Source organism: Rattus norvegicus, chromosome 8 (genome assembly GCF_021556685.1).
Source record: "Rattus norvegicus strain SHRSP/BbbUtx chromosome 8, alternate assembly SHRSP_T2T, whole genome shotgun sequence".
Classification (NCBI taxonomy): domain Eukaryota; kingdom Metazoa; phylum Chordata; class Mammalia; order Rodentia; family Muridae; genus Rattus; species Rattus norvegicus.
In genome coordinates this window covers 25,981,266-25,993,686 of record NC_141541.1, presented here as the reverse complement: position 1 = coordinate 25,993,686, position 12,421 = coordinate 25,981,266, and the positions used below count along the sequence as shown (strand labels likewise).

The window sequence follows — 12,421 nt, the reverse complement described above, 5'->3', positions numbered from 1 at the left end:
CAAAGGTTCTTGATATAATTCTCTACAGCAGGGTCTCCCTATGTATGTATATCAGGCTGGCCTGGGTCTCACTATGTAGACCAGGATGGCCCTGATCCACTTCATCTAGCTTTGTCTACTGAGTGTGAGGATTAAAGGAGTCTGCCAATATGCCTGGTTTTATCCCCCTTTCTTCTTTCTTTTTCCCTTTTGTTTTTTTGAGACAGGGTTTCTCAGTGTAGCCTTGGCTGTCATGGAACTCTGTAGACCAGGCTAGCCTCGAACTCAGAAATCTTCCTGCCTCTGCTAGGACTAAAGTCATGTGCCATCAGCCGCCCCTCAGTTATATCCCCCTTTCATTAGGCTGTAGCTAGGAGTCTGCATGTGTAGGCAGGCCCTTGAGGTCAAGCCTGCTGACTGATTCCATTCCAAGATTCTCATGTTGGAAGGAGAGAACCAACTACTAAATGTTGTTCGTGTACCATGGTGTGTGCGCCCCTCAGTTACCTCACACCTCCACATCAAATAAATGTAATGTAAAAGCCATTTAAATAAGAGCCCAAGTCTATGTTCGGTGTGGTGGTAAACACAGGGGTAATCTCTAGCTTTGAAAGAAGCCTGTTTTATATGAATTCTAGGCTAGCCTAGGCTGCACAAGGAAGATTTTGTCTTTAAAAAAAAAAAAAAATGCAGAGGCTGGAGGGACGGCTCAGTGGTTAAGAGCACCAGAGCCCACATCTATAACTCTAGTTCCAGAGGCTCTGACGCCCTCTTCTGGTCTTCCTCAGCACTGCATTCACAAGGAACAGACATGCATCCAGGCACACGGTCAAGAACATAAAAATAAAAAAACAAATGAATCTTTAGAAAATAATTATACACATAAAAATCATTTTTAAAAAAGAGATTAAGCAGGGTCTTTGAGAGTTAGAGGCCAGCGGTCTACACAGAGTTTCCCAGGACAGCCAGAGCCATGCAGAGAGAGCCTATCTTAAAATAAAACAAAACGAGAGAAAACAAAACCAAATGAGCGTCCTGTGTTGGTGAGGTGGCTCATCAGGGAGAGAGACCCACCTCACACACCAACCCATCCATTCCCAGAAGCCAAGTAAAGGCAGGAGAGAGTCCCCTGCAGAGCTGCCCAGGACATCCCTAGCGTGGCAGGCACGGCCCCATCACACACGGGAAAAACCTCCTCCTAACAGATCCCGACTGTGTTTCCAGACAGCATGTAAGAGGACTGCTTGCTCAGGGTCTACGGGCACAACAGGCCATTTAGGACGGGGATGCTGCTCGGTGAGCAGAGCACTTGCCTAGCCTGCAGGAAGTCCCAGGTTCCATTCCAACATTGTGTAAACTGTGTGGAGAACCAGGCTTATCATCCTAGCACCAGGGGAGGTAGAGGCAGGAGGATCATGATTCAAGACTGTTCTGAACTGAAAACTGTGAATCATGACAGAAAAAAAAAAAAGAGGGCAGATACCAGACAGACTTCACATCCTACAGAGCGAGACCATGTGTCTCCACATGAGTGAGTGAATAGCAGCCAGGCATGGTGGCACACACCTGCAATTCCAGAGTTCGAGGCCAGCCGTAGCTCATAGCAGGTCTGAGGCCAGCACAGCACACGTCTGGGCCACATGGGACCCAGGCTTCACAGAATGTGGGCAGGAGATAGCTCGCCAGATAAAGGTGCTTGCTGCCTGTGTTGACAACCTGAGTCTGACTCACGGGATTTGCATGGTAAAAGAGAACTAAATCTCTCAAGTTCTCCTTTGTTGTGTGTCCTGAACCCTAAAATAAAAAATTATAACATGAAGAAAAAAATAAGCCTTAAAAAAACAAAATAAGCTGGGGATTTAGCTCAGTGGTAGAGTGCTTACCTAGGAAGCGCAAGGCCCTGGGTTCGATCCCCAGCTCCGAAAAAAAGAACCAAAAAAAAAACAAAAAAAAAAAACAAAAAAACAAAATAAAAATCCCAAGGAACAAATGAATGAAGCCGTATCAGCCATCAGCCGGGAGCCCCGGAGACAGCCTCACTTTAATAAGGGACAAGACTGAAGGGCTGATTGTCAGTCCACAGAGCAATTGATCAACTGTCAATGTGGACAACACGTAGGCAGTTCATAAGGTTCTGCACCCACCCGGGTAGGGAAAACTGCTGACGGAGGCCAGGAGTTCGGCCAGTCCTCGTACCCCATCAGAGGCTCTCGGAGGAGAAAGAGAACAGGGAGGAAGCTATGCACAGCCCTCATCCCTCCTCAGTATGACACAAGTTCCCATGAAGTGATGGCATGTCCACCCTGCATGCAGGGAGTATGATACAGCTGGTATGATACAGAAGGAAGGTGTTACTTCGGCCTGGAGAAGCCCTCCTTCACCTTGCCAATGGGCTCACCCAGGGAAAGACAAGCTCACTATCTCCTTCATCTCAGTACAATAATTTATATATCAACCTTACAGTATGTACAAAACCCACACATGGAGAGGAGGGATACCCATTCTCATCGCCAGCTAGGACAGCAATCGCTCTCGCTTAATAAACAAATGAATCAAAATCCTGCAAGCATCGGGGTTGGGGGAGGGGTTAGTGGGGTAGACAGGATAGGTGGGGAAGGATTGGGGTGCAGCTACAGTACCGTGTACAGAGATGTAACAGGGCAGGGAGGGACAATACCTCCCCCTGCCCTGCTGATGACTGGTTCCATGTAGTAGGGGAAATGGGGTCGTCCTTTTTAAAAGTCCCCTCATCCCCATGGCTTGGAGAAATGGCCTTGCTCTGTCTGTATTGCTTAGGGACTGCCTGTGGCTGGGGGTAGGGGATGTGGGGGGCGGGGAGGAGGTCAGGCTCGGTAAGATGGGGAGAGGGCTGCCCAGGGTGGGAGGATGTGGTACACACCATTATTGCTTCCTCCTGGGGCAATGAGAGTTGGTGAGGGAGCAGAGTGACGGGCTGCAGGGCAGTTGAATGGGTACTGGAAAGGAGGGAGGGAGCCAAGGAGACTTCATCTATGGCCACAGGAATCTTTAAGGCAGAAACAAGAGGAAGAAGCAGCTGGAAGGAGGATGTGTTTGTGCGTATGGAACAGAGCCCCCTTCCTCCAACGGAGATAATTCAAAGTGACCCAAAGTGGACCAGGAAGATGGCATCTGGAGAAGGGAATAGAGGCGTGGGACCCCAGGCTGAGGCTGGGGACAGAGAGAAACCAAGAGTCCCTGGACCTTAGCAACAGCCCATCTGACCACCCTTTCAACCGTGTGGCCAGAGTTGTACAAAAAAGACAGAAAACAGAAAGGGAAAAGAGGCATGGAAGACTGTGGTAGAGTACAGTGGTCCAGGGAGTGGCCCGCCGAGAACCAGCCTCTCCTGTGGCAGCCTCTCTGGGTGGCTATTCCCAATAGGGTTGTGGACGCCCTCTGAACCTCAGGAGAACGGCTCAAAAGGCAATGCCACACTTAGGCTTGAATCTCAAGGAGCAAGTCTCAAAAGAGGCAGGAGGATGGCGCCTTGGACTTGAGGTTGATGGGTGCGATGAAAAGGAAAGGAGGCGGGCCCAGGCATGGGGAGGGGGAGCATCTACAGCTGATGTGTTTCATTCTTTTTTTTTTTTCTTTTTGTTCTTTTTCTAAAAACTTTACAATTAAAATTCAAAAAATAAAATCCCTTTTTTTGGGGACTTCAGTTCCTGGCTCCCCATACCCCACCTCAACAAAAAGGCCCTGTGGACAAGGGCAGAGGGGAAAGGGTTAAAAAAAAGAAAAGAGAAAAAAACCCCACTTTTCTGTTTTCTTTTTTCTCAGGAGGGCCAGGAGTCGCTGAGGCGGTCTGTGGTGAGTGGGAAGTGTGGGGAGGAGGGAGGACCCAAGGGTGAAGGGAAAAAGGATCAGGCAGGGTCTCCGCCTGACCCCCACCTGCCTGGAGCAGAGATGATGGCAGAATTGTCTCCTGAGGTCCCAGAGCAGGCAGAACAAGCCCTCGTGGCAGCCAGATGGTCTCTTGGGGCCTCCACCTCTGCCGCCGTGGAGGGGAGGCCCAGGAGGCCCGGGGCCTCCTCTGAGGAGGATAGGGTCCTCACGTCAGGCAGAATAGGGGTCCCAGGGCTGAAGGAACAGCCTACAGCCTCCATGGACTCCTGAGGAGCACCATATGCTGAGGCGGTCTCCTGCTTCAAGCGCTCTGCCACTTCCACCACTGTAGTGCTCGGGCCTTTGACCTTTGACCAGTCCACAGCTTGAGCTCTGGCATCCTCTGCAGCCAGGAAGGTTTCCTCAGTGGTAGGCAATCCTGGAACCTCCAAGGAATCCTCTTCCTCCTCTTCCTCCAAGGTGAGCTCAAATTGGAACTTGTCAGGCAGGGACGGATGGCCAAGCCCCCCTGGCTCCTCTTCCAGGGGTGGGGAAGGACTCTGCCGAATGGCACTGTGGTACCAGTCCCGGTTGTCTTCCAGCGTGTCCAGGATGTCTTGGGCATCCGGGTGGACGAGATCTGCCCATGTCTCCCACAATGGATGAACAATGTAGTCGATGAAGCCCACCTAGAAGAGAGGAAGGGGGTCTAAACAAGTGATTTGGTGGAGCAAGCAGAAGGAGCTACTCAATTAAAAACAATCTTCCATAGCCTGGGTTGATGGCATGGGTCAGCTGATTGCCTGACATGTGGGGCTCCTGTGGTCCATCCCAGACATGTGTGAATCAGGCATGCTGGTGCAAGCCTATGTGCAAGCACTTGGGGAGCTGAGGTGCTCAAAGTCACCCCTGAGTCTGAGACCAGCCTGGGGTACATAGATCCTGTCATCCAAAATGACACAACAACCCACCCCAAACCCACCCGCTGAACAAACCAAAGCCAAAAGTGAAACTCAACAAACAGCTGGAAGACGATGGCTCATGTTTTTAAGTAAGAACTTTTCTCAGTACTTGAGAAGCAGAGGCAGCAGATCTCTGAGTTCAAGGTCAGTCTGGTCTACAGAGAGTTCCGGATACCCAGGGCCACACAAAGAAACCCTTGTCTGAAAACCCAAAACCAACCAACCAACCAAACAAACAAACAAACTGGGCTAGAGAGATGGCTAAAATCTTAAGAAAACTGGCTACTCTACTAGGAAAGCCAGGTTCAATTCCAACATTCACAATAAAGCTCACATCTGTCTATAAATCAGTTCGAGGTCACCTGACGCCTTATTCTGGCCTCCGTGGTTAACAGGAAAACACATACATTCAAACAAAAAATTCATACACATAAAAAAGTAAAATATAGTTAAAAACAAAACAAAACCAGGGCTGGAGATCCACCTGCCTCAGCTCCCCATATTGGGAGATGAGGGCGGGGCTGGAAAGAGAGTAGCTCTTCCAGTGCCCTGGGAAGCTCTCATGGCAGCTCACCACTGTCTGTAGCTCTAGTTCCAGGACGCCAGCTCCCTTGCCTGCCCTCTTTGGACATCAGGCATCAACATGGTATACATACATGCAAACACACACAGACACACACACACAGACACACATAGACACAGATACACACACACACAGATACACACAGACACAGACACACACAGACACAGACACACACACAGACACACGCGCACACACACACAGACACACGCGCGCGCACACACACACACACACACACACACACACAGAGGCAAACATTCATACACTTAAAATTAAATAAATTGGATGGTGGTGGCCTTTAATCCGGCATTGGTGAGGCAGAGGCAGGCAGATCGTTGAGTTCAGGACCAGCCTGGTCTACAGAGTAAGTTCCAGGCCAGCCTGGGCTACACAGAGAAACCTTATCTCAAAGAACCAAACAATCAAACAAGTAAGCAGCAGCAGCAGGCAAGATCTCTGGGAGGTCAGGGCTATCCTGGTCTACGCAGTGAGTTCTGGGCCAGCCGTGGCTATACAGCAAGAGTGTCTCAGATAAAAAACTCTCAGGTTGACCCATACCAAACTATTTTTAGTGTGTTTGGGTATTTTGCCTGTATGTATGTATGTATGTATGTATGTATGTATGTATGTATGTATGTATGTGCATCTAGTGCCTACAGAGGCCGGAAGAAGGCTTCAGAGTCCTTGGGACTTGAGTAGCACTTGGCTGTGAGCCGCCATGTGGATTCTGGAAACTGAACTCCTGGTGTCCTTAACTGCGAAGCCTTCTTTCCCCACCCCAGTATGGAATGTTTCAAGTGTTTTTGGCTAGGTAGATGGTTGGATTTGGGGACAGGGGCTCACCGTGGATTAGGCTAACCTTGAACTTGTGGTAATCCTGCTGCCTCAGCCTCCTGAGTGCTGCAATTATAGGCATGCACCATCCAGTACCATTTCCTTGTTCTTGTTTTGGGATAGTGTCTCCTTGCAGTCAGAGCTGGCCTCAAACTGGCTCTGTAGGATGGGCTTGAACTCCTGACTCTCCTGTCTGCCCAGGCAGTGCGAGGATTGCAGGCATACCACCACCCTCAACCTTTCCCAATGTTTTGTTGTTATTCTGGGTTTTGAGACAGTCTTGTGCTAGCCTGGAACTTACTGTGTAGACCAGACTGGCCTTGAACTCTTGTTGGGTTTTTTTGTTTTTGTTTTTCACGTGAGGGGTTTTTTTTTTTTTTTGTTTGTTTGTTTTGTTTTGTTTTTTTCTGGAGCTGGGGACCGAACCCAGGGCCTTGCGCTTGCTAGGCAAGCGCTCTACCACTGAGCTAAATCCCCAACCCCCACGTGAGGGTTTTTATATGTAGCTCTGCCTACCCCTGTAGCCCAGGATGGTGTAAACCTCAGAGATCCACACGCCTTTGCCATGGCCAGCTCCAGCAGTCAGCAGCAGTTAGCATCTTGTCTCAGAAGTGTCTTGTTTTCTCATCTTACTTGTGCAAGTTTAAAGAAGCAAATTTGGTGGGTTAGAAGGTGGAAGTGTGTGTGTGTGTGTGTGTGTGTGTGTGTGTGTGTGTGTGTGTTCTTTTAATAGTTAATTATGGGGAAGGGTTCTTTTTTTAAAGATTGATTTATTTACTTTATGTATAAGAGTGCTGGGATTAAAGGCCAGGTATGCAGGTGCAGAGGCCTTTACACCTGCTTACTTGACTTTTAATCCCAATACTTGGAGCCGAGGAAGGCAGATCTCTGAGTTCCAGGCCAGCCTGATCTACACGGTAAGCTCCAGGCCAGCTAGGGATAGATAAGTGGTGAGTCCTGGCCTAAAAAGCAAAAACTAAAAACCCTAAAAACATTTTTACTAAATTTTAATTTATTTTGGGGGATACATTTGTGTTTTGGCATGAGTGTGAATGTCAGAGGACAATCTTGTAGGATCATTTCTCTTTTTTCATGTGTCAAGCACCTTTACCCGCTAAGCTGTGACCCCCAGACAGATCTTGTTTAAGACGCCCAAGCTTGCCCCAAATGTTTAGGCTAAAACCTACCTCCTGCTCCAGTGTGAGGACAAGCTGGCCCTAAGGGTGTGCCGTGTGTCCAGTATGAACACAGGTATATACTGATACTGTGAGGGCTCAAGTTTTATGATCAAGTGACTGGGCCTGGAGAGATGGCTCAGCGGTTAAGAGCACTGACTGCTCTTCCAGAGGTCCTGAGTTCAATTCCCAGCAACATGGTGGCTCACAACCATCTGTAATGGGATCTGGTGCCCTCTTCTGGTGTGTCTGAAGACAGTGACAGTGTACTCATATATAATAAATAAATAAATCTTTAAAAAAAAGATTAAATGACTGTGTTTAACAGATCTTTAAAGCAAGAATGACTCTAACCTGTGAGCCCTACTTGCCCAAGGACAAAGAGCTTCCTAGAACGGGGAGCTGCTACTCATGTAACAGAACAAACACGTAGTTTTACTTCTGTAAACAGGCCTGGCTGCCTAGCTGCACAGCTTATGGTTGATTGCATGTGGGGGGAGGTACACAGGCTTGAAGTATATTGGGGTGAATGCCTGCCCCAGTTTGGACAGAGGCAGGAAATAAAGGCTTTGCTTTATAAGCCTCTGACAAGTGTAATTTGGTGCCACGGTCTGAGAATCCCAGGTATGGGCCTGACTACGGTCTATTGTCCTAGCCAGTATTTAAAGGTAAAGGGGCCTGGGGCTGTGGTCTGGTCAGTAGAGCAGGCTTGCTTTGGGCTCTGTTCCCAGTAACGTACAGACCTGCATGGTGGTCAGGGCCTGTGATCCAGTACTAGAGATGTAGGGCAGGAAGCTCAGAAAGTCCAATTTATCCTTGACTATCGAGTTCAAGGCTCAAATGGAAAACTAAAACCATCCCCTCTCCCAGCACACAAAGCACTGTTTTTTAAAACTGCTAGGGTTGCAGCAGACCAATGCTATGGTAGGTGTAAAGCCAGAGACCTATGAAAATGACCCTGTAAAAGGAGAGTGACATCCTCGGATGGCCAAGCTACCAAAGGGTGAACAACTCCCTTCTCCTAGAGACAAGAGCCCTCAAGCAAATGAGCTTGTTGTCCTGAAGAAGGGCCAAGCCATGCCTGTGCTCTGGCCAGAAGGCCTGTCCCTGTACCTGAGACTTCTCCACAGAGGCTGTGTGCTTGTCGCACATGGGGCTGATCTCCATTCCACGCTCCCGTTCTCGGTCGCCCTGCTGGAAGAACTCAGCCATGATGCGGTCGGTCCACTGTCGGTACAGCTCCAGGGGCTTGGTGGGATTGCTGAGGTCTGCACAGTGCACCATGTTCCTGAGGACCTGGTGAGGACGGGGGGGACCTTCAGAGGCCAGCCTGTGGGGTCTCTTGTAGCCCAGATTGGCCTTCGAATTGCTGTGTAGCTACAGACACCCTCCAACTGAGATCCTGCCCCATCTTCTGCGTGCTGGGAATATGCTAACTCACATTCAGACTTAGTTTCTATTTGACTTTTAAAAAGGGTCTCCAGGGTTGGGGATTTAGCTCAGTGGTAGAGCGCTTGCCTAAGAAGCGCAAGGCCCTGGGTTCGGTCCCCAGCTCCGAAAAAAAGAACCAAAAAAAGAAAAAAAAAAGGGTCTCCAAACTGAGTCCCGGCTGTTTCAGACCTGTGGTCATCCTCCAGTCTCTCTCTACCTTTGGAATGCTGGGATTACAGGCCCTCACTAGGCCTATGTTTTTCTCAACTCCCAACCATTTACCTGTATGTGTGAAGGTGTATCTGTGTGCCTGTGTGTGTGTGTGTGTGTGTGTGTGTGTGTGTGTGTGCTGGGCAGATGAGATGGAGTGATGAAGCAAGCAGAGGCGAGAAGTGCAAGGGAAATGAGAGAGGTGAGAGACAGCTGGGCCGAGGTGAGTGTGTGGTGAGAGAAGTTGGATGGGTTCCCTCAGGGGAGCAGTTTGGGGAGAGATGGAAGGAAGGGGTTGAGAGAGAGGCATAAGGGAATATTACAGAGGAAGGAGGGGCACATGTCGGAAAGGGAAGACGGGAGAGGCAATTAAGATCTAGGACACTGGGGGTTGGGAATTTAGCTTAGTGGTAGAGCGCTTGCCTAGCAAGCGCAAGGCCCTGGGTTCGGTCCTCAGTTCTGGGAAAAAAAAAGAAAAAAGAAAAAACAAAGATCTAGGACACTGGGCTGGAGAGATGGCTCAGCGGTTAAAAGCACTGACTGTTCTTCCAGAGGTCCTGAGTTCAAATTCCAGTAACCACATGGTGGCTCACAACCATCTATAATGTGATCTGATGCCCTCTTCAGGTGTGTCTGAGGACAGCTACGGTGTACTTATATATAATAAATAAATCTTTAAAAAAAAGAGAAAAGATCTGGGGCACCTGGATACGGTCAGAGTAGTTGTCCAGCAAGAGAACTCCGGAGCTGGTCACTTTCTTCGTCTCCACCATAGTCTTCAGGTCAGCCAGGAGGGTCATGTGTTTGGACATGTCTGTGGCCAGCACCTGAAGGCAAGGCATGTCAAGTCAGGGAGCAAAAGCTGAAAGCTTGTCCACCCTCCTGGTCATCCGCTCTCTCTGTCACCTACCCTGGCCCTAGAATTATTTCCCTCTGCCAAACTGGAGAGCTCTTAAGGTCCACCCTGCCCACAAAGCCCTGCCCACCGCGCTGGCCCCGCCCACCATGTCGATGACCATCTTGCGCAGGCTCTGCCGCTGGCGCTTGCTGAGGTTCTGGAAGATGTCGCAGTTCTCTTCTTGCAGCAGCTTGAATCCCACAGCCAGGTGGTGGTTCTCAAGCACAGACTCATCGTTGTACATCAACGCCAGCTCCGAATCTGCGGAGTACCACGTGGTACCACCTGGGTACCACGCCCCGCCCCGCGCGCTCCCGGTCTCCAATTGGCTCCATCCTCAGTCTGACCAGTCCCAGCCCCCTCCTCTGCCACGTCGGTGCTTCACCAAATAAACCAAGGGTCAGGCGCCCAGACTGTTCCAGCTCCACTTTTCCTCTGGCTGACCTCAACCCGAGCCTAGCTGGCCCATCCCATCCTCACAAGCCCCGCCCTCACCTGGCTGGCCCCACCCCTTGCTCAGTTGGTTTAATTTCATGTTCCATAAACTAGGTTCTTAGGCAGGTTGTTTCCCAAAGCTAATCTGGTTAGCCCCTTCCACAGCCCAGGTAGTCCACCTTCATCCTGGCCAGCCCCAGCTCCAGGTAGACCAGCTCTACTCTCTCATCCCAGCTGCATGAGCTATTTCCACCTCTGGTCAACCAGATGTTGCTCCTAGGCCAAATGGCCACGCCCTGAGCCTGACTGTCTCAGCCCTAAAAAGCCACTCACTGGTGTTGATTAGGAACTGGTTGGAGACGCCAGGGTGGTCCACATCGTGGATGGCAGCAGCGAAGAGGGCAGCAAGAATCTCCAGGTCTGTGAACACAGCCTGGGGGCGAGGAGAAGTGAGAGAGAAGCAGAGTCTCACACAAAGGGGACAGCACGGAGATGAGGAAAAGATGGGATTCCAGAAAGACAAGGGAAGAGAAAGACAGAGGTGGTGTCTGGGCAGATGATGTAGAGAAGCAAGCACAAGGACCTGAGCTTCAAACCCGCACCCCACATTAAAGGTTTATTTACTTATTTTTTTGTATGAGTGCTCTCTCTGTACGTACACCTGCATGCCACAAGAGGGCATCAGATCCCATTACAGATGGTTGTGAGCCACCATGTGGTTGCTGGGATTTGAACTCAGGACCTCTGGAAGAGCAGTCAGTGCTCTTAACCACTGAGCCATCTCTCCAGCCCCCGCACCCCACATTAAAAAGCCAGGCCCGATGGCTGCCCTTACAATTTCAGCTCTGAGGTCAGAGAGGGGTGGATCCCTGGAGCCAGCTGGCCAATCTTTCCCACTCAGTGGCCCAGGCCATAGCCCGTTTCAAAACTCAAGGTGTTAATCTCAGCATTCAGGAGGCAGAGGCAGGCTCTCTATGAGAGTTAGACATCGGCCTGGTCGGTCTATAGAGTGAGTCCCAGGCCAGCTAGGGCCACACAATGAGACCATCTCAAAATACAAAAGGGCATGCTGGAGAGATGGCTCTGAGGCTAAAGCACTGGTCACGTAAATGTGGAGACACGCGTTTGAATCCCCAGAACCCAGGTAAAAAAGCTACAGTGTCCATCTGCAATCCCAATATTCCTCCAGTGAGACGGGAGTCAGACAGGAGACACCAGGAAGCTCGAGGTCAGCGAGTCTGGGATATATAGCTCAAATGAGATCCTGACTGTAAGTAAAGCAAAAGGGAAGGCAAAACACCCAGGAGCGTCGTCCTCCCCCGCACACGCTCCACGGCTCACACAGACATGCCCACCCCCTCACAGGCACGCGCTAATAAAATAAAACAGACACTAGTGAGATAGCTCACTGGGTAAAGGAACTGCCACCAAGACAGGTGACCGGAGTCTGGTTCTGGATTTACATGTTAAAAAGGCAGAATAGATAGACTCAGTTCCAAAAGCTGTTCTCTGACCTCCACACACAGGCAACAGCACCCCGAAAACAAGAAAAGACAGAATCGGGATGGAAGGGAGGGTGGTGACGGGGAGGTGGCAGGCACTCACGTCCAGTGCGGGCGTGGCCAGCAGCACGTGTGTGGACTGCAGCACATCCGCTGCGTGCAGGCTGTTGTGGTAGGCCACGTCGGCATGGTAGTGGTCCTCCAGGGTCAGCATGTACATCATCATGGTGTCCACAGGGATGTGGAATTTCTTCAGTAGGTCCCGCTCCTGAGAGCCAAGAGGCAGTGACGCCTGCTGATCCCCAGTGCCCCGGCCCAGCCCCTGGGATCCCAGCCAGCTCCGTTTCCCCCATCACCTGGAATATCGTATACATGATACAGCTGAGTGAGCGGCCTCCAGCGTACTCCGACACACAAAAGATGTTCAGGCCCCATTTGCTCAAGTTCTCCAGTTCCTGGCAGTGATGGGGGCAAGAGGTCAGGAGCCTGCATGGCCCAGGGACATGAAAGCTACTTCCTAGGACTCTGGGCCTCATTACTGCTCACAAATTGTGCTCAAATGCATGGGT

At 50.4% G+C, this 12,421-nt stretch overlaps 1 protein-coding gene across 22 annotated transcripts in view; it reads right to left on the bottom strand.

Moving 5' to 3' along the window:
• Positions 1 to 1,973: 1,973 nt before the first annotated feature.
• Positions 1,974 to 12,421, bottom strand: part of Pde4a (phosphodiesterase 4A) — a 62,759-nt gene continuing 52,311 nt past the window's right edge. For 18 of the 22 annotated variants that reach the window (XM_087560577.1, XM_087560576.1, XM_087560584.1 and 15 more), the window contains 7 exons: positions 12,209 to 12,307; positions 11,956 to 12,120; positions 10,684 to 10,783; positions 10,022 to 10,176; positions 9,722 to 9,844; positions 8,490 to 8,672; positions 2,405 to 4,514 (listed from right to left, as the gene is read on the bottom strand). In XM_087560577.1, coding sequence (XP_087416703.1) covers positions 3,864 to 4,514; positions 8,490 to 8,672; positions 9,722 to 9,844; positions 10,022 to 10,176; positions 10,684 to 10,783; positions 11,956 to 12,120; positions 12,209 to 12,307 — 1,476 coding nt within the window. In that variant the 3' untranslated portion in view covers positions 2,405 to 3,863. 22 annotated transcript variants of the gene reach the window in all.